Here is a 25,150-nt window from a genome sequence, read left to right on the forward strand (position 1 = left end):
CCCCAAAACAAGGAACCTTCTAGAACATGCTATCCCTGTTGTGCTGAGGACCTTATTTTCACCTACTCAGCATGACTTCCCAGTGGGGAAGTGCAGCCCCATGTCAGCCTACAGTATGGGGTGGGAAGGCAACTGCATGCATCATGCTGTGTTGATGTTCCCACTGCCTGTTTTCCATAGCAGCATGTCTGCTTCTTCTTGTACCCGTGATCACATCTATGATGACATCTAACATATTTCAATGGTCATTTTAGTACTATTGTTTTGGATCTGTGGGGCAAGGTTTTGGAGGGGGACTGCAGGGATGGCTCTGTGAGGAGCGCCCATCAGTGGCCCATGTCAGAGAAGAGCAGCTCTAGCTGCTCTGGACCCACTAGGCAGAGCTGAGTCACGAGTGATGCTGGGTACACCTCTTGGAGAGCAGATTGAAGGGAAGGAATCAGTGCTGTGCAACTGCAGCTGGGAGAAAGGTGTGAGAGTCACTATATGGGAGTCCAACTGCCTGCCAGGCTGACACCACCACAACCAGGCTGCCACGGATGGCGGGCAGGAACATGCTAGGGGTACATCTCTGCTCTGCTCACACCAGAGCAGAGCTGCAGCTGCCAGAATAAAGTTACTTCTCCAGGTTAACAGTGATAGGGCAAGGGGCAATGGCCTTGAGTTGTGCCTGGGAAGATTCAGGTTAGATATCAGGAAAAATTTCTCAGGAAGAGTGGTGAGGCAGTGGCACAGGCTGCCCAGCGAGGTGGTGCAGTCACCGTCCCTGGAGGTGCTCAAAAAACGTGTGGATGTGGTTAGTGGGCATGGTGGGGATGGGCTGATGGTTGGACGGATGATCTTAATAGTCTTTTCCAATCTCAGTGATCCCATGATTATAGATACGCTCATCACAGAGGCATTAAGAACTCCTTGGCTATTTCTTCCTGAAAACTTCCAGCACCGCTAACACAAACCACCGGCTCCGGCCCGAGCGAGTGGAGGAATCCCGGGCGCACCTCCGCTCCGTCCCGCCCGCGGGCGCCGAGCAGCAGCTCCGGCTGCGGAGCCGCCTCCTCCCCGCCTCTCCTGGCGGGGAAGGAGGGAGGGACAGAGGTGCGGAGGGCGCGGCGGGGCGGTTCGGTAGAGGGCCGCGGCGCGGGCGCGGGGCGGCAGGCGTCCCGCCGGACTCGGCCATGCGGGAGTCGCGCCGCACTGCGAGGGGCTCCGCGCAGCCCGCCGCCCTCCGGTCGCCCGCAGGGAGATAAGCCAAACAATGAGCGCGGCTCCCCAGCGGCCGGACCTCAGTTTTTTAAGCGATGAGGAAGCCAGGACGATTTTTCAGGTGCTGCAGAGGGACTCGGAGCTGCGGCGGGCGGAGAAGGACAGAGTGAGGTACTGCGAGCAGGTTGCGGGCGGCGCGGCCCCGGCGGGCAGCGCGGCGCCCCGTCCGGGGCACAGGCAGCCTCGGGGCCCCGCGTGTTGTGGCAGGCGCGGCTGGGAGGCAGCGGGGCGGCGGGCCGTGGCTTTGGTGTCGTCGGTATTCTCTCTGGTGGGCGAACGCGGTGCGTGGCGGCGGGACGGCGCCGCGGGGCCCTGCGGGACGGAAGGCGCATTCAGGTGCGCGCGTCCTTGGACGAGCCGTGTACAACAGCCGCGTGTCATCGCCGACGCTCTCTGTTGGCAGTGAAAGCAAGGGTCAAGGAACAAATAAAAGATAGGTTTATCACTTAGCTTCAGAGGTTATTATTTCTTGTTCCGTGTGAAGCTCCCGGTACCTCGCAGACGGTGTGCAAGTGAAAGGCGCCGTTCTGTCACCTTAGAGTCGTGGAATGGTCGGAGTTGGAAGGGCCCTGGAAAGGCTGATAGCCTAACTCCCCTGCAGTGAACAGGGACACTACAGCACCTGCAGGCACTTCTCACTAATAGCACACTCATGTGAGCTACAGAAGGAACATTAAGGGGTAATGTTTCTGTCAGTTGGGTTCTCTGCTGCCTGTTTTTAGCTGTTCGAAGGCTCAAGAAGCAATAGCTGGCTCTGGAATTTAGGGCTTCCATCTGCCGCCAGCTCTGTGCTTGTGCTTCCATCGGCTGCTGGCTGGGTGTCACAGCTCAGCCCCACACAGCCTTCTGCTGGCTGCCCCACAGCAGGATGCAGAGAATCAAAACTAGGAAAATGTGCAAGAATTCATGGCCTGAGATAAGAACAGTTTAATAAGAAAGGGAAAACAGGGAAAAAAAAGAATTTTGAAAACCACAAGCGATGCACAACACAATTGCTCCCCACCCACTGACTGATGATGCTCAGCCAGTCCCTGAGCAGCAGCTGCCCTACACTTCCACTGTCACTGCTCAGTGTGATGCTGTATGATATGCGGTATCCCTTTGTTCAGTTTGGGTCTGGTGCCCTGTTTCTGCCCCCCCCCAGCTCCTAGGCAACCCCAACCCTTCTCAGAAGGGGGAGAAGCAGAACAGTCTGATTCAGTGTGAGCACTGCTCAGTAACAACTAAAACATGGCTGTGTTAGCAATGTGTTAGAATTACTCTCATCCTAAATCCAAAACGGAGCACCACACCAGGAAGAAAATTGACTCTATCCTAGCTGAAACCAGGATGCTGTTGACAAAAAGTGATCTCTCTTCATGCAAAGGCTGTCAAAATCAGCTTATGGCATGAGAAGACATTTTTGATGATGCTGTACTGAGATGGAGCCTACTTTAAATCACTGTTGAAGAGACATTGGGAAAGATAGGTGAAGGCGCCAAACTGAAATCTAGGTTAAAGTCCTGGTTCTGTCAAAGGCTTTCTAAGTGTCCTTGGGCAATCTGTTAATCGCTTTATCCTAATAAAAGTACTTTCTTCCTCACTCCACTTGTCTACCTGGTCTCACATAGCCTTTAAGCCCTTCAGGCCAGGCGAGTCCCATCACAAGCAGTCTTTGTGGTGCTGCTACTATAATCTAAGTAATAACAGTGATGGCCCTGGAGGGCCTAGTCCTGCTGTTCTTATATGGCCACAGTGAGCTTCCGAAACTCCAAATAAAATCACATTTAGCAAATTGAGCTCATGTGCTTGCCCCCTTGTCTCCAATTAATTCTTATTACCATTCTGATAATTAACTTTGTACACATTTTTTCAGTTCTAAGATTTTAAAATACTGTCTGGGCACTGCTTCAGCTCGCTCCTGTGGTGCTTCTGAAGTGTAATCCTCAAGGTTTGATTTGTGCCATGAATCCAGTGGGATGTATGGGAGGTGATATGCAATGGGAAGAGAGGTTTCGTCAGTATGACTTCCCTGCATGGAGGCACCAAGGAGAGGTGTGCTCCACTGTGCTCTTGGGCATGCTTTTTGAAAGAGCAGCCAGGAGCTGGAGAGAACCAGGGAGCAAGTTAACAACAACCAGTGAGCTCAAGTCTGCTCAGTGCCCCCCTCTGCTTACAGTGTAACATATTCCTGTGTAGATTAATCTCTCTCAGACAGATAGAAGGAATGAAGAGTTTCCTCATGGACCACAAACCACATTCTTAAGACTATACTGCTCTTATGCGTGCTGGTTGGTGTCAGACAAGTGAGCGTATAGCTGTCTGCAAATCTCTTGAAAAATCAATGAAATACTGAAATCCATTCCCAAATAAAACTCACTCTGGATTTAAAAGGAAAAAAAAAAAAGGCAGGAGCAGGCTTTTGTCTTTTTATCAACTGCTTTTGATGCAAGTAATAAGTTCTGCATTCAAAAGATGGATGCAGGCTGGCTTACCTTGTCCAGCAAGTGACAATTAGAGGAGCTGATTGTCACACAAATACTAATGTATTGCTGTGTAGCATGAAATGAAGTGTGTACAGGGGGCTGCTTTATATGTGACTTCATACAGCCCTCCCCAGCTCCCTTTCTAAACTCCCCAAGGAGGGGAAGCAGAGAGAAGTGCCAGGAGCTGATGGCGTGATGGGAACAGCACAAAACAGCACTAGGGAGGGTAAAACTGGGCATTAGGAAGCATTCCTGTACCATGAGGGTTGGTCAGACACTGCGACAGGCTTCCTGGAAAAGTGGTTGATACCCCACAGCTGTCAGTGTTCAAGAGGCATTTGGGTAGTGCCCTCAACAACGTGCTTTAGCTTTTGGTTAGCCTTAGGCCGTTGGATGAGATGACTTGGAAGGTCCCTTCTAAACTGAACTACTCACTTCTGTGGCCTTTGTGTGGACCTGTCAGTTTTACTCTCCCTTTTATTCAGAAATGGACTGTGATCCTGTCGGACCTCCATTTGTTCTTGCTCTTGATGTCTAGCAGGGCTCCTGCTGTGTTCTGGGCCGTGGATTCCCATGACTGCCTTTTTTTTCGCCTGTTTTCTTCTTTCTAGTGCCCTCCCGTGGCCATTGTGAAAAATAATACCTTTGAGTAGCTACTGCAAACTGAGTAGCCGAGCTTCTCCCGTGAAACAGGCACAGAGAGGCTGCAGCAGCCAGCTTTGTTGTAACTCACATGACTGTATACGCACTGCCATGCACTCTGAAATTAATACAGAAACTTAATAGTAAGTACTTACTGCATAATTCAAAACAAGCAAACAAAAACTATTAGTTTTGGGCTTGGGTAACACCCAGCTTCAGTATTCTTGTTCATCAAATCAAGTCTTATTCACAATACTCCTTTGGAGGAAAATTCATGTATCATAAGCATTAGTGTTGGAGGAAAAAAAATGAATATGTGATCTAATTACGATATTAAAAACAGAAAACTAACTCTGTCACAAAAGACTGTTTCAGTCAAAGTAGCTAGTGAAACTGATGAACTTGTAGATGCCTGTGGAAGCAGGTTCCTTCTCCTAAAAACTCCAATCACAGCCGGATGCCTATGAGGAGACAGGGAGGCATCCAGCTTCTTCATGGGATGGCATTATGTTCAATTGGGTGCCTGGCAGTTCAGTTTCCATAAGGACAGACCAAATGTTTGCAGTAGATGCAGGTAATGATACCACGGATCAGCTTTTTCTGAAAGCTGAGTGGAATAGGCTTGAAAATTCTAACATAAAAGCAGTCCAGATCTCTTCTGACTTCTGGTTTCAAGGTTTCAGGGTACACCCAGACAACGTTCCAAGCTTTGTTTTCCAGCTGCTGGGGACAGAAGTTGAAAAGATTTGACATCTGAAATTTACATGTGGAGCCCCAGGTACCAAAAGGCTTAACAAACCTGCAGGTGCTTCTCTTTTCTGTCCTTTCTCCAAGAAGCCAATGGCAGGGTAACCATGGAGGCTGCTTCCAGTCCTTTCAGGACAGCACTCACTGGCAGCTTGGCAAGGGACTGGCAGGCGGTCCACTCAGGAAGACTCTGTTGCAGTAGGGCATCAAACTATGGAGTACAGAGGTGGAGCTGCTGCCTTTAATCTCTGGGGAGCTCCTCCCTCTGCAGTTTGTGGAAGGCAGGCAGCGCCTGAGCAGGTGTTCTCCTAGCTAGCCATGGGGCTGCTGGTCCCTCTGGCTGCCTGAGCAGGTGCTCAGGTTCGGCATGGAAATGCCCCTCTACCACTGAAACTGCACAGAGAGGCAGGAGAACAACAGCTGGACAAGAGGAGCAAGGAGATATGGAGCTAATTGCTTAAAAGAGGGAGCAGGTAGGGGACTGTGGCAGGTTGGAGAGGCAGCTGGTTTACTTGGAAAAAATATGAATAGCTGGGAGTTACCGCACATGGGATGTGGGCTAACAGAGAATGGATTTAAGCAGGCTGAAGTGCTCTGTGTTGTTTAATTGCTAACTTTTAGGAGATTCTTTGGTATCATGTAATGCACTCTACTATGACTACATATGGTAGCTTTCTGTCACTTTATTAATCTGAGGAAAAGAGAAATGCTATTATCTTCACTTTCAAATGAGACATTGAAAATAACAGGCAACTGAGTAGGGAATTGAACCTACCTCCCTGGTTAGAAGCTTCCTGATCATGTTTTAAGAAAAAAACTATGCCTGTGTTATGTGAGAAGTGGTTTTGTGTGTATGTTGTGTTGTTTTGTTTCTAGAAGGAATGAAATATGCTCCAGAACATATTTCAGGCATCAGCCTGTCAGTGAATTAAAATTGAGAAAGCAAAAAAAAAGAGGAAAAGGAAATTGAGTGTTTGGTAGAGAAGAGCTCTCAATCCTATTGCTTTAATTTGTTTTGCTTATATCCAGGGTGGCTTATGTGATTTTTAATTTGCATATGTAGCAAAGGAGAGGTTTGTTTTCATTTTATCCTCCCATTTAAAGATGAAAGCAAAAGAAATTAATTGTGAGAAACATTCAGCATTACTCACTGCTCCTCTCTAGGTGACCCATTGAAAGCATATAATTCTTGGGGGAAAGATGAATCCCCTCCTTACTTTGTTCTAGATGAGCTCTACAACAAATTATTTGGATGCAGTTATTTTTGCAAGAGCACAACTGTTCTCATTGCCTTACAGCACATCATTTACAGCATCCGTCCTTTGCTGCAACTAATTCTTCATTGTATTCTCTTGGCTGACATTTTCTCTCACGGGTCTGATGATAGAAGATGGCAATAAAACCCTGTGTAGGAAATGTACTTTTCCATTTTTTTTCCATACTCCTAACCTCAGAAGCATTTATTGCAAAGGTGCAGCCATACACAGCCCCCTCTCCTGGTGCTTCAGTTATTCTGCAAGCAGATTATTCTGTCTTGCTTACGTTTACTCAGGTCTGACACTTCATTATTTAACCCAAGGGTAATTTTGGCATGTTCACAGAGGTATCTGCTTAGAGAGTCAGAATAACTTACTTGGCGAAAGATTTAGATAGGGCTCCAACTCCTTAAAAATTAGAAATAGTTTTTAGAATCCACCCCAAAGTACCCATAATCAGCATGGGTGGGGAAGAGCAGGATACCAGGGCACCAGCACTCACGAGTACTGTGGTTTCATTGGCGCTCCCTCCCTGAACAAAGCATTAATAAAGAAATTCTTTCATAAGATATACTCCGCCCTTGATGCTCCAGAGCATGATCACCCTATTGTGTCTTGTTTGTGAAGGAGATGCTATTATTATTTACTGCTGATAATGTGCCACTGGCATGGTTAGTGGTTTGTAAACACTTATGAAAACAGGTCCTTGAAGCCCTGAAGGGAGAAAATGCTAGCAGTGTAAATAGAAGCAAAAGTGGCAGGAAACACCGCAATTTAAAAATGCTTTCTCAGTTTGGTAAACAATTATTGTGATAAGTAATCCCACTTTGGGACTCCTCTTGTCAAATCAAATACAAACGGTGAAGTTGCTTATCAAAATACTGCAAGAATTTTTCCTTATGGCTGTTTTTGAATGATAATAATATATTGCAGACAGGCTTGAAGAAGAAGGTGACTTTACATGAGCTGAGGAGGGGCAGGTGGATTGCAGGCTGCAGTGGATGGACAGCTGCCATTTTCTGTTGCACTTTTAGCATTATAGATCTGTTCTATTTAACCCAGTGCCTGATAACTTGTTTCATGTTTAAAGAGCAGGGTTCAGGTGGCATTGCTGCCAGATCTCTGGTCTCTGGTCATAGGAAACTTATTTCAGCATTATGACAGGTTGATCCCTTCCTCCAGAGCTGTGCACTTGTGTTGTTGGGCAGGAGTTTTTTACAGCACGGTGGCAGAGTTGGGCCCAGGAAGACCACAAAAAGGTGTGCTGCCTATGGAGGAGCCTGTCTGGTTGGGCATCTGTGTGTCTGCCTTCCTCACACTGTCCAGGCGATGCTCCCTGGAAGCCAGGGTTGCAGAATCCATGGGTATCCCTGTGGGGCCATCAGGGGGAGGCCTTGCCACCAGGGCTGGTCCCATCCAGCACCTGTGATGCCTGCTGGGATTAGTTATGGCCCAGTGATGGCCAGGCAGGCTGAGGCTGACATGGCCAGCAGGAGCCACACAGTGATGTCAGCCTGTGGTCCAGGCCAGGATCAGTAGGGCCGTGGCCTTGCACAGCTGTGACACGTGGGCTGTGGCTCAGGCACAGTGCAGTGGGACAGCCTCCACTTAAAAGCAGGCTCATTCACACAGGGGCCTTGTGCCAGAGTATGCATTGTGCCAGGGTGTGTGTTGTGTCATGAAGTGTGCATTTTCAAGTGATAAAGTATAAAAATGAAAAACAAGATGATGACAATGATTATCACTATATAGACCACTTGCTGATGTCAGCTGGAACGTCAGGAAGAAAGCATTTGTTAAGACATATGAGACTTAAGCCCAGGGTTGCCTTTAAGCTTATGGATAGGTAGCTTCTAAGTCCAAACTTAATTTAAAAAGTCGAGTTAATTTGGCTTTGTGTACTAGGTCACAAGAATAAGTAGATCATTGAAGTGACGGCAGTGCATGCTGATGCAGAACAGTCTGATTGGGTTAGTTTTTCCATGGAGCCGTGAACCAGTCATGCATCTTGTAGGAAGCCTCCTTGCTTCCTAGGTTTGAGTTCTGTGTTAGCAATCTTTCCATGTCCTCAGCAGCTTCTCTCTCCACTACAGTTCAAGTCACTGGTACTCCAAAAGGTAATGCTTGTGCTGCCTGTTGTTGCCTTAAAAAAGGGATGAATATTGGTCTGTGGTGAGCAGCCCTGGAAGGACCTCAGAAATGTCTTCAGGTTCTGACAGTTTGTATATTCTCAGCATCCTGAACAGCTTCAGGTCCTTGCATTTGTTTCAGAAGTATTAAATTAGTTATGCCAGGCAGTGAAAAAAGTGTTGCACAGGAACAGAGCCAATTCATGTTCATAGCGGCTGGGTATCTCCCCCAGTACAGGCACAGCTGTGCTCCACTGTTCTCAGGTTATGTGTGTCCTCTAGTCCTGTGAAAGATGGCAACGTGCTGGAATATCCACCTTGCATCTCTTGTAGTTGTGGCACTTGGAGAAACCTAACAGTTGGGAGCAAAGTCCATTGGGCTGAATGTCAAGACTTCAGCTGACATTGAGTAGTTTGTGTCAGATCACAGAATCATCATAAATACTGTTTTGACAACATTTGCAGGATGTTGCATGCATCTATCTCCTTTTCGCTTCTGTCAGTGATTTATATATACCAAGTTTAATCATCCTTTACAATCATTTTGCTCTCTGAATCTAATTTTCAAATCAAGTGGAGTTTCACCAAATGGAGTTTGAGCCTTTGGCACAGATAACTTCATTTTCTTCTGTGTTCTATAACCTTTGCAGGACTTTACAGTCCAAGAACAGACCTCAGTTCAGACTTCTCTTGGTTTTTATGTTTAAAAATGATTTAATTTCCTAGTGCTGACAGTCTGAAACATTTCACAATACACAAATTTCATGTATGAAATGTATTAAATAAAGCAGGGGAAAACTGGGAACTTTTCCTAGAGATTTGTGCATCTAAATGTTCATATTAAAAGTGTTTCTAATCCTTATTTGTAGCTAGACCATTTTGTTAACACTGTAATAAGCTGTACTTAAATGCCTGCATTTTAAATTCCTACTTGAACCTGTACTCTTTTCATCAGTCTTACCTTAAAAATAATTAGATGTGTGTATTGGTACCACAGTTGCCAAACACATCAAAAACACCAAATAAAAGCCAAGAGTAAATGATGCGAAGTGCAGTCTATTTTTACTTTATTGCATATAAATTACACACAATTTAATTTGTGCTTGGATTAATCACCCAACTGTATTACTTCTGCTTGCTTTATCTGTGCATTCCTAGCAAAGTGGGCCTGAGATCTTGGAGAGCTGCGGCAGCATGGCTGGAGGTCTTGGTGTTCTGTTCCTTCCTTTACTGTAGTATTGAATGAACTTAAATATGTATTTGTATCTTAATATTAAGGTATTTATGTAATTTATGTATGTGTATTTAAATTACTGAAAGAATTATATGTTTCCTGAGATGTGATAAATTAGGAGATTGTAATCCTCTGTATCAAGGGCTGTGTAAGTACGTAATATATATCTGCTATATTTTCAGATGAAAAACATCCATTCTGTGAAATTTCAGAGTTTCATCCATTCTTATGAACGCATCCCTTAACTTAAAGCAGTGTAAACAAGACTTTTGTTGTGTTGCAGTAATACATAAACAAGGTATGCACACATCAAAACCTTCTATATTACATCTGTTGACCAGACTCTTGCTTTGGGTCTGTGAGACTGCAGTTGCCTGAGGTTGCAAAGGTGTATTTTGAGATCCGTAGGCTTCAAGATTAGCCCTGTGCCAGCAGACATCTAAGCCTAGGAAATACTTTTCTGAGGGAGAGGTCAGGCACTGAATGGGCTGCACTGGGAGGTGATGGAGTCACTGATCCTGGAGGTGTTCAAGAAATATTTAGATGTTGTATTGAGGGACATGGTTTAGTGGGAAATGTTGCTGGTAGGTGAACAATTGGACTGGATGATCTTAGAGGTCTTTTCCAACCTTGATGATTCTATGATTAGATCTGTAGTCTCCAAATTGTATAGACCTGTCCAGGTCCATTGTCCAGAAATTTGTTCGCATAGGTGGAACCTTTGTCTTTGGAACCAAGTTCCATTATTCAGCATTCTCATCTGGCCTGTTTCTTTTGCCTTATTTTCTCTTGTATTGTTAACAAGGAAAGGTTTTGAATGAAGAAAGTAATGCAGTAACACAAAGAACAGCATTTACATTGTATGTCTTTGTAAGGCAGTTTAAATTTATAGCTGAGCTATAAATTCCTTGCAGAGATGGCTGTCTCTAAGCATGATATCAATATTTGTAAAAGGTCCTGCAATCAACTGGCAGCTCTGCCCTGGAAGAGTAAATAGGCTGACTGTTAATCATTACCCTCAAATTAAACTGGGACACCTAAAAAAACCTGATTCCCAGCCTCCCACCCCGTCTGCCCTTCCAGTCTTGGTGTTATCTCTTCAAGCAGATTTGTCTCAGATTTCCAGACATGAGTGAGCCCCTCTGATCTGACTGTGTGCACTGATAAATGTACTGATACAGTTCAAAGGTCTGAGTTTCACTACATATGTGGGACACATGGTATTCATCCAGATTTCTGTGTAAGGCTTCCAGGACAGAAATTCAGGAGCCCAAAACGTACTTCTGTTACATAATGTCTTTGAGACTTCATCTATCCCTACTATCAAATCAGAAACTTTGCATGGAGAATTATACCCATTGCACCTATTAGCATCTATTAATGCTAATGGAAATTCCTATTAATGAAGTCATCTCGTTAGAGATATTAATTACTACAATTCAGAAGCTATGTGGCACACTTTAAAGAATGATGGGTAGCCTTCCTTTCCGTTGCATCATGAATTTGTTTTGTTATTACCACATAATATTGGCAGGTAGATTGTGAGTGCTGGCAACATATTAAAGTAATGCTTTACCTTGCCCATCTGATCTGGACCTCATTCACAGACACTATAAGTCATCTGTAAAATGTTCTCAGCTTGGAGCTTCCCACTGTTCTGCTCTTCATGTAGAGGAAATAGCAGAGAATCATCCCAACAGAGAATGGAGCCCTACTGATGGCTGTGGCATTACGGTGGTATTTGACCTCATTCACTCTTGTTGACCAGCTGCCTAAGGGACTGAAAGCTTTTATATTCTAAGTATTTATATACTCAATGAATATATACATAGTTACAGCCTTTTCTGTTTGTTCCAATAGGGCTGAAGTAATATTCTCACTATAAACCTGGGGCAGCTGCTGAAATAATGGTTTATTGTTAAAAGCAATGTTTGAAGCTTTGTTACAGTTTGTTACACCCTCAGTTCCAGTGATCTCAATTAGCAGTGCTCTGTGCTTTAGAAGCTTCATGTTATGAAGACAGTCATTGAGCTCCTGATTTTAGAGTGTTAGTTGAGATCTGCTGATTCCTGAGCTGCCAGAGCAGAGAGAAGGTTTGTGGTGAGCAGGGGAACAGACGTAACCCTGTAACTGCAGCACCTGTAAAGGTTTTGTGGATGGTTTTTTTTGTTGGTTTTTTTTTGGTTTTTTTTTTTTTTGTTTGTTTGTTTTTTTCTTTAAAGGTGCCATTCTGTGTTCTTGCCCTGGGGACGGAAGCTGGAGGTGGAAATGGAGCATTGGATTTGGTGAAGGAGAACAGCAGCTAGAAAAGAAGTCTGCAGTATATTCATTGTGTGTAGTTTCATGTAATAAATTAGCACTTTGGGGAAAAAAGCAGAACTTCTAGCCCATGTACAGTGTGGCTTGAGTTAAAAAAAATGACCACACAAAAGACGTTGTGAATTGCAGAGTGGAAAGAAGTATTCAGCACACAGGAAGAGTGTGATGGTAATGACTGTGCTTGCTGATAGCCTCCCTGTCTTTGTGGGTTGAGTGTAATCAGTGCTGCTGACTATTCCTTCCCTCTGAGAGTTCTGAAACTTCGTGAAGTGTCGCAGGTATTTTACAAACATTTCTACGTATTAAAGAAAATTCCTGGGTCACGTTTTATATTTTTCTGCTTTTTAATAAGTAGGAGAGAGGTGGAAGTAGAAGGATTGTCCCATGAGCAAACAGGGTGAGGCTTTAGTAAGGGCACAAAAAGTGCCCTGCCTTTAACACATGTATTCCCTGTCTGCATCCATGGCACATATAACCAGATATAATGTATGGCTCTGGTGTCCGTTGTCAATGAATTGCTCTGGGGACAAAATGACATCTGCTGTTTGCATCTATCTGCTTAGCTAACCCTACTTGCAGCTTGAAAAGGTACTATAGAGGGTGGGTATCCAAGTGGTATGTTTGTGTCTATGGGACTTCTTCCTCATAAAATGCACAGCCTGGGAGGAAAAGCTACAAAGATAAATTCCCTTTTTACTCTCTCCCCACTTCCTTCACTTGGTATTGCACATTTTCAGCATCTAAATATTTAAGGATAATTATAAGCTGCCATCAGCCTAAGTGGGATTGAGAACATACTCGCATAGTTCAGTGCCGGGCTGTGAAAGCTTTCCCCTGTCCTTAAGGTGAACCTTGCTCGGTATGTGCAGTTCCTCCTCTCCATCCTGCAGTGTCACCACTAGGTGACTCCAGCAGCTGCTGAAGGCGGTGAAAGTCGGTCCATTGCATTTGGTGGTATTTGGGTTACGGTTGGGCAAAGTGCTGAACCGGGGCACTCTTCGATCTTCCTTGTTGTGGCTACTACTCATTGCCCTTCCTTATGTTTAGTTTTATTGGTCGGAAGCTCGGACAAATATGACTTTTGAAGGCAACTTATTGTGTTAATAGGTTGTAAAACCAATGCATAGTAAGCAACAGCAGCAGCAGTAATGAAAATGAAAAGTATGAAGAAAGCAAGTATTCGTGGGAAGAGAAAATACAACCTAACTGGTTGATTTGCATCAGCCTGAGTTAAATTCAGGCATTATTGCCAGTTATTGCCAGTAGCATTTTGTTAATCCAAACAGAGAAGGCCTTGATTTTTCCAGGAGTGCTTAATTCTGCACACATAAAGGGCACTGGAAAGAACAAGTGGCTCTTCATTTAGATCTTTCTCCACCGTCTTGTCATGTGCGCAACCAAAACATTGGAGTCAGTTTTCCTCTCTGATTCATGTACTTCTTTTACATATAATAACAGTGACTATTTGCTTCACAGCCATTAGCCAAATAGCAGTAAGAAAGAAAAACAAACAAAAGGTTGCTTTGATGAGAGAAAAAAAAATGCACAGGCTACAGAGAAAGAAGTCTGCCTTAGAGAATAGGCCTAGTGTCTGTGTGACGCATTAGGAAAGAACATCTGGGCTCTCTGTGCTTATTTCTCTTCCTGGCAGGATTAACCTGATACTGAAGCTTCTTTGGCACCTTGGAAACAGAATGTTGGGGTTCTTTGCTATGATATGTGAAATGGTGGATAATTGTTTTGTTTCTTGTAGTTATTTCAGCTCTGGTAGTCTTTGATGTTGTCGGTAATACTTCTTTCTCTTTTATTTTTATTTTTTAAATAAGAGGACAGGTTTAAGGTATGCCTTCAGATGATATTTTTAGGACATTAAAAGGAGCTGTAAATAAGAAAATATTCTTGCACACCCATTTTAGAGCTATCCAGGGCTGTGATAACAGCCATAGCTGTCTAGAACTTTGACTGGGAATATAAATGGTAAAGATGTGAGCTCAGCCATGTGGATTTAATGCCTACACCAGTGGGAAGGTGGGAAGTTGAAGCAAAACACTGGGAGGTAGCTGCTGCTTCTGGCCCTGTTCTTTACAACTTAGCTTTTTCTCACTGGCAAAGTGAAGAATATAAATAAAGACTCGAGTTGATTTAGGTGACTGGTTTGCGGATAAGCTGTCCTGCTGTATTGCTAGCTCGTCCTTTTGGCCCTGGTTTTATGTGCAGCCCTTTCAGCTTTGTCTTCCCAGACTGAGGACTCGGATCTGGGGAACAAACCCTGGTGCTTTGGCAATCCAGTGCATGTGGTTCTGCTGCTTGGTGACTGCCTCAGCTTTGCCCTCTCTTGGAGTGTCTGGGAAGAGTCGCTGGGGACAAATCCTGCTTCTGCTCAAACCAAAAACTTCTGCTTTGGCAAAAGTGGGATTGAATTGCCACTGCAAACAGCAGAAATGTCCCCAAATGTCCTATTTGGCAGTCCAGTTTCACTGCCTTACCCATTTGTCTTTTACTCAGTGTCCAGCATGAGGATGGTAGGGAAAAAAACCTTTCCTCTTACAGCAGCAATGACAGCAACTTATTATCCTAACAGGGAGTGGCAGGATGGCTGCAGCTCGTTTGACAGCGTTCATGATAACGCACACAGAAGGCTGATGCATGCACCCATGTAGGTTAACTTTTCTCTAGAGAAGTCTGCATAAGAAACACTGGGACACACTTAAGCCAAGAAGGAAGAGATGTTTTGAAAAACACTGTGGAGCAATTGCTCTCGAGTGTCTCATTGGTTCAGATGTTGCGTAGGCTCATTGATGGGAAAAGTTAGAGAGGTGCAGCCGCTGAGCTCATGTTGGATTGCTGCCTGCTGTGGTTTGTGGCACGGGCTCCTGGATGTCACCTGGGATGGGAGCTGCCTTTAATCCCTGTGGCAGCTTTCCAGTGGTGCTGCCGGCCTTGCAGGATGCCCTCTACCAGGAGGAAGTGGTTCTGTGTGAAAGGAGGGGAAGGATGGACAGAAGGAAGGAGCAGACAGGAAAGCAGGGTTAATGCATTTGATGCAGAGGGCGCTTAGGTGTTCTGGCACTCCTATGGCACAGCGTCTCAGTATGTAATGTGCAATCCGAGTAACAATAGCACTGCCTCACAGGCAAGTTCATTGCAATTTTGACTGCAGATACCATCTCCTGCTGTAATTGCTCCTCCAGACGGGCTTCCCTGGTAGTTCGTGGCCACGAGGGGCGTGCAGACCTGGCAGAGCAGGTACAGGGTGCAACGGTGTGGTTTGGCTGGGAGTCAGTGCAAACGAGAAGTGTTTAATAGTCGCACGATACTCCAATTACACATACACTAATACTATTCTGTACTCTCATAACTGTATATATATATATATATATATATATATAGGGTTCCATATGTGGGTGTGCATCTGTGTGTAAATACCGTGCACAGGCAATTTCAAGGGTTTATTTCATGAGCTGGTGATGACAGCGGCTTTCAAAAGCAGCATGTGCACAGGTGATGAATACAGACAGTGCCAAACCTGTGCCAGTAAAGATTTTACAGAGTTTAAATGTTAATGGCAGACTTCGTGCAAAACATCTATTATATTTTTTGGTGGTAGGCACATTCATTCAGTGCCTGATATGATGGATGCTAGAGTAAGTGAGTTTTTTGATGTTCTTCCTTCCATCTGGAATGGGTACCTATAGAAATGATGTAAGAGCTGGAGAGCTCTCCTGGGACAATGGCATGGGAAGGAGGCTGATGCAGGGAGCTGGGTGCACTCGGGGCTGCTGCCATCAGGTGTCACTGCTAAGCGCTTTGTCACCCTTCTGCCTGCACAGAGACGCACTTCTGTACATCATTTTGTAGCCTCTTGCCTTGGAAAGGGGAACAGTGAGTTCTGGCTGCTGTAAAGAGCTGTAGGAGGGGTTGGATGTAGGAGATGGTCTCCACCTTTGGGACCTCAGCAGACCAGCCCCACATGCTCTCCAGGCGCTTGCTCCGGCTGCGGCCGCTCCCTGCATACCTCATGCCTGGCTCTGAGCGTTTCTGCTACTCCTCAGGTCCCAGATCCCCTCTGCTAAGGCTGCGTGGGTGATGTCATGCAGTTGGCACGGGAGAGCACTTTGTTCATCTCCTCCTCCTGGTTCCTATTAGTGCGAGCTGTTTTCCATGCTGCAGATGGCGTTCACCGCGCTGAATCATTCCCACAGTGCAGCAGTGTCGGTGATGATTAACATCTTTGCCTTTGTAATAAATTTATTTGAAATGTCAAGCACTTGTGCCTGTGCCTGTTGGTCTTCTTCAGGGGAAATACTCACTTAGCAAAAATGTCTCTGTCCTGCCCTCCAATCCTTCAGAGGCCAACGGATGAGCAGTAGGTGCTGGAATGGACAGAGCTCTGTATCAGCTCCAGATGGATGCACATCCGTTTCCAGGCGAGACCTTTAATTTTCAGTTTGTTTCATGAAGCAATGTTGTCTCCGAGAGAGAAGGAGGGTTTTTATGTAAATTGATAACTGGATAATGCATGTTCCTGGACATGGGTTTTACCACAGGTTAAGGTGGAGGATTGACATGAGCACCGTGGTAGAACATTGGCGTTACATCTTCAGGCTGTGCACAATGTTCTGCCCTGCTGCCATCAGAAAACATTGGGTGTGGATTTGCCACATTTGCATTTGTACTTCAGGCACTTGTGTAATGCTGTTTGAAAACAAGCAAGTTGCACTATCCAGATTTCTTTGCAAGTGTGCGTTATTCTTTTATGTCCAGATAAGCAATGCAGTCCTGTGATCTCCTGGTATAAAAACTGAGCCTGCTCCTAAACAGCTTCTTCGTTTGTAGCCACGTGTGTGTAGCTTCTTCTCCTGTCTGTTTGTAGAGCATCCACAGCCATCATTAGCTGCTTGCATGCATATACAACACAGGCAGAGTCACAGTGCAGCACGGGAAGGGGAAAATGTGACTAACTCGTTGGACATGTTGCATGAATACCTATTAGCTGAACTTAGTATTTGCTGTTCTCCTTTACAAAAAAAGTACGTGTAGGCACCCACTGCCAGGGCCTCATCGAGTTTGCTCAGGAAAATCAGAATTATCTCCTTAATGCTTTTGCTTAAATGACTGAATAAATGTTATAAGAATTGCTTTGTTACAGTATTATTCATTTTAATTCAATTATTGCCTGGACCTAATCTTACTTTCAATTAGTTTTATAATGCTTATGAATTATTACCCCGTTTTACAAGGAAGAAGGATGCACTTGGAGGCAGAGAATAATGCAGGCATATGAGCAGTCCAGTTTAGCCAGTCACAGTGTGATTGGTAAGCAGGAGCATTCTAGTCCCACTGAAGTCTTCCGTGTGGTTGCTGTGAATGCATCATGTCACTCTGTGTCTCTTTTCAGACATGTTATAGGGAGAAATATACTGCAAGTACAGAAATGAACCATGGGAAGAATTCTTAATCATGTGTCTGCAATGTCTAAAGCAGGTTTAAAAGAAATTTTTTATTTTGTTTTCCCTTTCTAGAAAACTCCTGGAGAAAAAGAAATCTGAAGCAGGGCTGCAAGGAGTGACTGGAGAATGGTTTGAAGAAATACAAAGAAAAAAATTCCAGAATAACATTGATGTCAATACAATGCTAAAACCACCACTAGAGCATCAGCTAAGGAACAGCAAAAAGAGCAGTAAGCTGCATTTTCCCAGTTCCTTATCTATATCATAATGGGCACCAAAATAATGTCTTCAGCATTTCAGAATTTAGTAGTTAAGGAGTTTCTGACGTTGTACTGAGTTTCTTCTCCCATCAAAGTTTTGCCAAAAACACATCTTTCAAAACGAATGTTTTTGTAAGCAGATTCTTAGAGAATCTAAGGTAGAGATGTGAGTCATAAAAGAAAACCCTGATACTCTCATCCCAGTGTTGGTGTTATTACAATAAATTTAGTGGTGGTTTCCCAGTTGAAGTAGTAATATTTGCTTCATACAAAATCTGTTTCAGCCTTCCCTGGTTTTCTTAAGGAAATCAGAAACACCTAATTGACATGTGGAAGTAGGTAATCTGGACTGGGTTGGGAGGTGTGGCTGTACTGGCAGGGACTTTTCTGGTATCACTGGGCTCAGGGCATGCCATGCTGGTTACCAGGATGGGTGGCACAGCCTGGACAGCTGGGCTGACTGAGAAGGAAGAGCCAGAGATTTCATTTCACGGCTGCTGTTGCCCATCCAAAACGGACATGCATAAAACTCATGGTATCTTTACCAATCATGGCATCTGTACCATCTTTTTCATCTTCCCTCCGGATGGTTTTCATGCATAATGTATGCTTTCAATGCGTTCACTTTTTTGCACATTCTGCACTAAACCTAGCAAGTAGAATCATATGGAGAGAAGTATTTCAAATGAAAGGTGAAGTTCTCAACATTTTGCTGAAACTACAGCCTTCCGCAGGACAGACCTCTCTTCTTTCCTGCCTGTCAAGCTCTCGGCATCTCTCTTAGACCACATCTATCTGGTTTTCTCTTTCAGAGGTGGTCTGATTGCTGCATTGGCTAACCAAGCTGTGCCTGATTGTTCTCCCCTGATCTTTGAATTTGAAAGCTGCTGTTTCTATTTCAGACCTGAAGAAGGGGCTGTGTGCCTCAAAGGATTCTCTGGTATTTGCATCCTTATCAGTTTAACAGTAGCTTCTGCTACCTGCAGTCTTGCTCTGCCTACATCCCTAGACCATTCTGCATGTGGCAGAATGCTGGTAGGACTCTCCTGATGTCATTTTTCAGTCCAGCAATGCCACAGGGTTAGGCTCTGAAGGGGCAAAGGAATCCCCAGCATACACAGTGATTGTCACTGAAGTGAAAGCTTACACACAGGATTTAAGTCACATGGCACATGGCATGCATTATTTGCTTCATTTTGAACTAAGTCCAAAACACTGCCTCTTGCTGTTTCTATTGGTGACACTTTGCTCCCGTTTCTGTTTTTGCTTTCTCCTGTGTTCATTGGATAAGCCATTTTCAGACTTGTATTTTCTGAAAGACAAGATGTTTCAAATGGGGAAAAAAAAGAGATGCAGTGCTTTATTTCCTTATGTCCTTCAGATTCTTGTGATACATTTCAGCAGCAGATGCTGTGGTTTCTTTCCCTAACCTGTGAGTGGTATTTCTCCTCTCCTTGCCGTGGATGGCTCTTCCAGGCACACTGGGTTTATCAGCAGTGGCTTGCTGCAGTTGAAGAAATCAGGCTGTAACCTTTCTGAGGAAACCAGATCTTCAGAGAAAATATCTGTGATATTTTGCATTTAAAAGCAGTTTCTAATGGGCGATTCACAGCAGAAAATACACACTCCAGAGCCTTGGAGTGGCCCAGGGAATCCCATGAGAAGGAAGCGTTTAATACACAATACTGAATTCCCCTTAAGTAGTTACATTCCAGTCCATTAATTCATTTCAGGGCTCTAGAATTTCTTACACAAGTGAAAGGAAAGTGACTAATGATTGTGGGTGCCTCCATTTTCAAATGTCTCATTTGCCTTTATTTTAAAATGTTTCTGCTTTTCAAGTGGTTGAGTGCTGTTTGCTTACTGAAAATCAGCCTCATTTGTCTCACACATATCACCCAGAAACAACAGTACTTTTTGAAACTTTAGACCTGCTTATCTTTCCTTTAGCCTTCTGGTTAGTCATTAGAAACCAGTATATGTCCCATACATAAATGTCAGGAACATTGGATTTTTCTAGTACGAGAGGCAAGCAAAAGAAAATTGTGAAAACCTAACTTTTAGTCTGCATTTCAGTACTGTTTATAAGAAGAATTTGAAACCACTCTAATTTTCATAATATTTTTTAGATCATAAAGAATTCAAAATGTCGTCCTGCACAAATCCTCAAGCACAGAAGAACACGTCCAGTTCCTTCCTGGGGTTCAGATCACCTTTTGCTTGGCTTTTCTCCTTCAGGAAATCAAGGAAAACCCAGACTCAGAAGCAACCACGGTGAGCTACAATAAAAACATACTAAAAGTCTTAAAAGTATGTGAATTGTGTTTTGCTTAGAAAGCTTGGTTAAAAGTAATTCTTCTGTCTCCTGCAGGAAGGCTGACATGTTAGTTGGTCATGTAATGAGGGATTGTCTGCTATGTGTTGGAAGAATAAGGATTAAGTGGCAAGTAATAGCTAAAGTCTCCTGGCTGTTTTGTTCAGACTTTACATAGAGGTTCTGGGTGTATTGCAGCCCCTGGATGTAATGTCTGCGTTCTGTTTAATTCCTCTGCAGGACAAGGTGTATGGTGACAGGGACCTGGTGCCCTCTGGCAGTGGCATCACAGGGAAGATCACTTTCCCAGACTGTGCAGAGAGTATGGGCCGGAGGCAGCCCTGCTGCAGCAGTTCCCACTTTTCTGGCCCAGAGGCAGCTTAAAGCTGTGCCTGGAACTCCATTCAGACAAATAGGGCAGCTCCTGGTTCTTTTGTCTCTGGTGCTTCATCAGGGCTTTAGTTTCAACTGGAATTGGACCTAGGACCGGCACATTGGCAAGTGCTGATGCTGCAGGGTTGGGAGAAGCATCCTTCCCCCTCACATCCACAGGACTGAAGCCACTGCTTAAAGGATATAGGGGCTATGCTCAAACTTGTTAGACTGTTTTCTCCTTATTTTGTGGTCCCTTTCTCCAGGTATCACCATGAGCCGAATGAAATATTACTCTTTTTGTGTACATCTTGGTTAATCTGAGCTCAGGACTGGGACAAATGGGTGAACAGACTTCGTGCAGTGCTTTCATATCCAAGTATGAAGCTGTGAGATCTTTGGCACCAAGAGCTGACTGTCACTGTTTGAAGGTGTTGAACTGGTCCCTGGGTGGTACAGCACTGGGACGAGGAACTGCTCTGGTCAACAAGGAAGGAGAGCATCAGGAAATGTTGATCAGTGGGATGCACAGGCTTTGTAGCACAGCTGCATGCCACTGTGGGATCAAAGCAAGTAAAGAGAGGTTGAGTAAAGGCAACAAGGTTAGCTTTGTGGATGTTTACTGGTAACAGTTCTACATAGCAACACAGCATAGGAAAAAAAACACAAAACATTTGTAGAGTTTTATAGCAGACACCTGTACACGTCACCTGCTCCTTCCTCCTTCCCTGGCAGGGGCCGCCCCGTGTGCCGGGACGTGGCGCGAGGCTGTGGGTGCCCACAGTCCCTCCTGCCCTGCCAGCAGGCTCCTGGCTCAGGGAGCTGGAGCTCTTCATGCCAGCGTGCTGATGCAAAAGGGTTAGGCTGGAGCTAAGCACTGGAATGGTTTCTTAAAAATATAAGTCATGCCCGCTCATTGCATCATCTCCTCTAATATATACTTATCTCGCTATTCTGCAGAAAATCTATCCTATCTTAGATTCGGATGCCTTTGGTTTCTTGCAGCACACAGCTTGAAAAATAAACAAGTCAGTCCTGACGTGTAGCTGAGCCGATTGCCACATTTTCAAGCCACGCCTCTCTGTCGAAAACTTCCCCCACCCTCTTCTAGGTGTTGCCGTGGCATGTGGTTTGCTTGATGCATAGGCAGTGTGCTGAAATAATCTGCCTCTCGCCAGGTAGAGTTATTCCAGGGAGTCAGAGAAATACAGCAGCAGGCAGCAGTGCCAGTCCTGTGGAGAAGTCTGCCTGGCAGAGGCTTGAGCAAGCTTAGTGCCATTGAGAGGGTCCTTTTTGTGTCAGAGAGACAGTGTCATCAGCCGTGGTGGTGTTTTGGTCTGAAAATGGTTATGGATGCTGCAGAAATGACTGTGCTTATGTGGAGATACAGAAGATGCTAATGAAAGGTTTGTAGCTGTAGTTTGAAGGTGCAAAATATTGGATCGTATTTGGTTCAAGGGTGCTCAGTGTTCTTGAATTCATTCTTGCTTTCTTCTATTACGTGCTAATGATGCTGGAAAAGAAATGCTATTTAATTGTGTTTTCAACAAATTGGAGTTACGTGTGTGTTGCTTGGCTGGCATCTCAGGTAACGCTGATGAGAAGAGTGCAGAAGAAAATGGATTACAGTCTGGCATTGTTAACTTGGACATGGCCTGGGGAAGACAGGTGCTGCAGTGAAAACAGCAATTTGCAGCAGATTTCAATTCATGGGTTTATATTACTGTTATCAGTAGTGGTATTTAGAGTCCTGCGTTTAGTCTTATGTTCTGTTACAATAACATGTAGATGTATATACATGTATGTAAGTGAAATTGTTTAACAAATAACTGCTTTTCCAAAGTAAGAAGTTGGGTCTTTGATAGCAAATATTTTTGAGCAGAATTTAACTCCTTTTCTGATTGTGAATAACGTTTACAAGTGTGTGTGTGCATGTGCGTGTGAGAAATAATGTAAGCATTGCTTAATAGCCTCAACCAGGAGAGAAACTGAATTACCTATTCCTAAAATTAAACAGCGATTCTCTGGAAGAAAACAGAACTCTAATTTTTGAAAGGCTGAAAGCTAAGAAAAAAAGAAGAGGCAGGTTAGGAGGTGGAGAGATTGACATGGGGAAGAGATTAAAATCATCTTGTCTGTGTTGCTTGGCGGGGAGGAGCACAAGGCAGGATGCACTGCCAGTTATTTCTCAAGGAACAGTGACAACAAAGACGTGGAGGGTTTAGAATAGTGCCAGAGGTGCACATGACAATTGGGTTTTTGCCTAGACTGGCAGCAGAGGGTTCTCACTGAAGGGCCTGCTTCGTGTGAGCTTCCATGCACTGAGCAGTCCCTTTGCCCCCAGTGCATGGGAGGGCAGTGAGCAGGGAGCAGCTCTGCATGGCAAAGCTGAAGGAGGGAGCTGCTGGCCAAGCTTCTACGTTTTTGTTACGCATAGAATTAAAATGAAGGTGAGTCGCTAAGACAGAGGTTTTCATTGAGCTTGCTCTGCAGGAAATCATTGTAAAAATTCTGGAATATGTTTAGTTCATGTTTGTGGTAGAAGGATTAAAACATATTTAACATCATTTTGCTTTAAAGGAAGAGTTACATACACCTCTGAGTCCTGATTCTGTAAATTCACAGGGAGAGGTCCCCCACTGAACGAATGGCTGTTCACATTCAGGGCTCCAGAAAAAAGGAGGACTGTCAGATTGGGATTGCCTGGTCCAAAGCCCTGTGAGATCACCGGCCTTGTTTCCATTGGTTTCAGTTGAACCCCACGGCAGAGAGGAATCTTGGTTTTAAAGTTCACAATTACAGAAGCAAAAACAAATTACACCTTTCAACTGTTCTTCCCTGCCCGCAAGCACATTGCAAACAAATGACAAAGCACTTGGGGAGGAAGGCTTGGCCGCAGCGAGCCTGCCAACGAGCCGGTTCCTACTTGCTGCCGAGGCACAATAAAACAGTCTGCCCGAGCACGAGGAGGTTTTAAAAGCCTAAGAACAAGGCTGTTCAGAAAGGCTTTGAGGCAAACAGGAATGAGCAGAATCTTCTGTCCCTCCTTCACTTTCTCTCGAGAACTTCCTGGGAAAAAAGTTTCTGCAACCAGGAAGGGCGGGCAGTGAGCAGAAGCTGAGCCCCATTTCTCATGGGGCTTTTGAAGGGTCTGGGTGTGCTTGTTCATAAAGCAAGGATTCGAAGACCAGAATGGACTCGGTGAGGTCAACTGTTCTTGTTTCTTTGGTTCTTTCCCTGCTGGTACGCCTGCAGAGCTGCATGCTCACAGTGTGCAATGAGTGCTGCTGGGTGAGCTCTGCCATCCGCACGGTGCATGGAGAAGTCAGTTCCCTCATCGTCCTCAGAGAGCATGTTTAAAATGGATATATGAGGGCTGTTCTGGATGAACAGGTTCCAAGTTCGCATCAAAACCTATGTGCTGCTGTGTGCCCCCCTTGGCAGGGCAGAGCTGATGTAGTGGTGAGTTGGACCTGGTGATCCCCAGAGGATTCTTCCAACCCTTATGATTCTGTGATTCATTATGTGGAGAAACATGGAAGAGAAAACACAGTAGAAATTCAGATACAAGCCAGTTACCTATTTATATTTAGTCAACTCCAGCTGCTCATGGTGCCCACCACCTTACTGTTGTTTGGAGAAGTAGCAGTATCCTGTTGTAATGCTGGATGTGAACTATGACTGTGGCTCTTGGAAGCACTGAGCTATCAGCAGTTTGAGTTCATTCTTGGCCTCACAACCAGAACATTTGCAAACTGACAAGGCCGAACCAAATGGTAAATTTCCTCAGCCTTTTTTTGTCAGCAGGATTTTTTGGCAGGGGGTGGGTTCTTCGTGAAGCAGTCTTTTTTTACCAGTCCTCTTGGTAGTTGTTAAAGGGAAACTGCTGCTTATTTACTACCAGGTAAAATGATACCATGTTTCTTTCCCAAGCCAACGTTTAAATCTTTCTGCTTACAGATATGATGACTCTGCGAGCACAGCTCCAAAGCTGGAAGAAATGGCAATGGTGAGTAGCAGATTGACTTTATTCTCAGCAGTGTTTAAATCCCAGGCTTTTCAAATACTGATGCCCTTTGTTTGGGCTGTTGGGATAATACCTGTTTAAGTAGTGTTCTCCCAGTTCTTGTTTTAAACACTGAGTAAACCATGTTATGAATCTGTTGGTGGCAATGAAATGGAACTTACCCAGTAAACCACAGGCTTCAGCTCTCCCATAATGGTGAAACAACTGCAAGAATAAGTTCACAGACCAAAATCTTCACATATTTTGCCAGATGTAATCAAAGTACAAAATATCAAAACTCACTTTGAATAAATAGTTTATTGACTTAGTTCTTCATCTGTACATTCCACAGCAGTGGAAAATAGTAGCTGGCATGGGTAGGCATTGAGCTAGAGCCTGCTCCTGCCCCATTTCCACGCATAGAATGCATGTGTAAATGTGAATTTTGACAGTAGGAAATTGTCTTTTGACTGAATGTTCCAAGTTATGAGCACAATCTCAATTCAAGCATGAAAAAAACCAAACTTATATGTGACATAATTTACGTGTTCTCTGTTGCAATAAACAGATTTCCTCCAAGGATGATATTTGTTATTTTAATTACTTTATTGCCCTGTATTACTAACATGTCTTTCCTCCTCTTCAATTGTATGGTATAACCACAGAGAGGACTAAAAATGTGTACAGTATATA

General features: G+C 44.5%; 1 protein-coding gene across 6 annotated transcripts in view; it reads left to right on the forward strand.

Moving 5' to 3' along the window:
* Positions 1-1,142: 1,142 nt before the first annotated feature.
* EXPH5 (exophilin 5) overlaps positions 1,143-25,150 on the forward strand; it is a 32,000-nt gene continuing 7,992 nt past the window's right edge. Inside the window, exons 1-5 of one of the 6 annotated variants that reach the window (XM_048934958.1) lie at positions 5,408-5,590; positions 17,578-17,735; positions 18,578-18,705; positions 19,895-20,039; positions 24,412-24,460. In XM_048934958.1, coding sequence (XP_048790915.1) covers positions 19,912-20,039; positions 24,412-24,460 — 177 coding nt within the window. In that variant the 5' untranslated portion in view covers positions 5,408-5,590; positions 17,578-17,735; positions 18,578-18,705; positions 19,895-19,911. The other 5 variants (XM_048934932.1, XM_048934940.1, XM_048934950.1 and 2 more) reach the window with 5 other exon arrangements.

This window comes from Lagopus muta, chromosome 1, assembly GCF_023343835.1.
Source record: "Lagopus muta isolate bLagMut1 chromosome 1, bLagMut1 primary, whole genome shotgun sequence".
NCBI lineage: Eukaryota > Metazoa > Chordata > Aves > Galliformes > Phasianidae > Lagopus > Lagopus muta.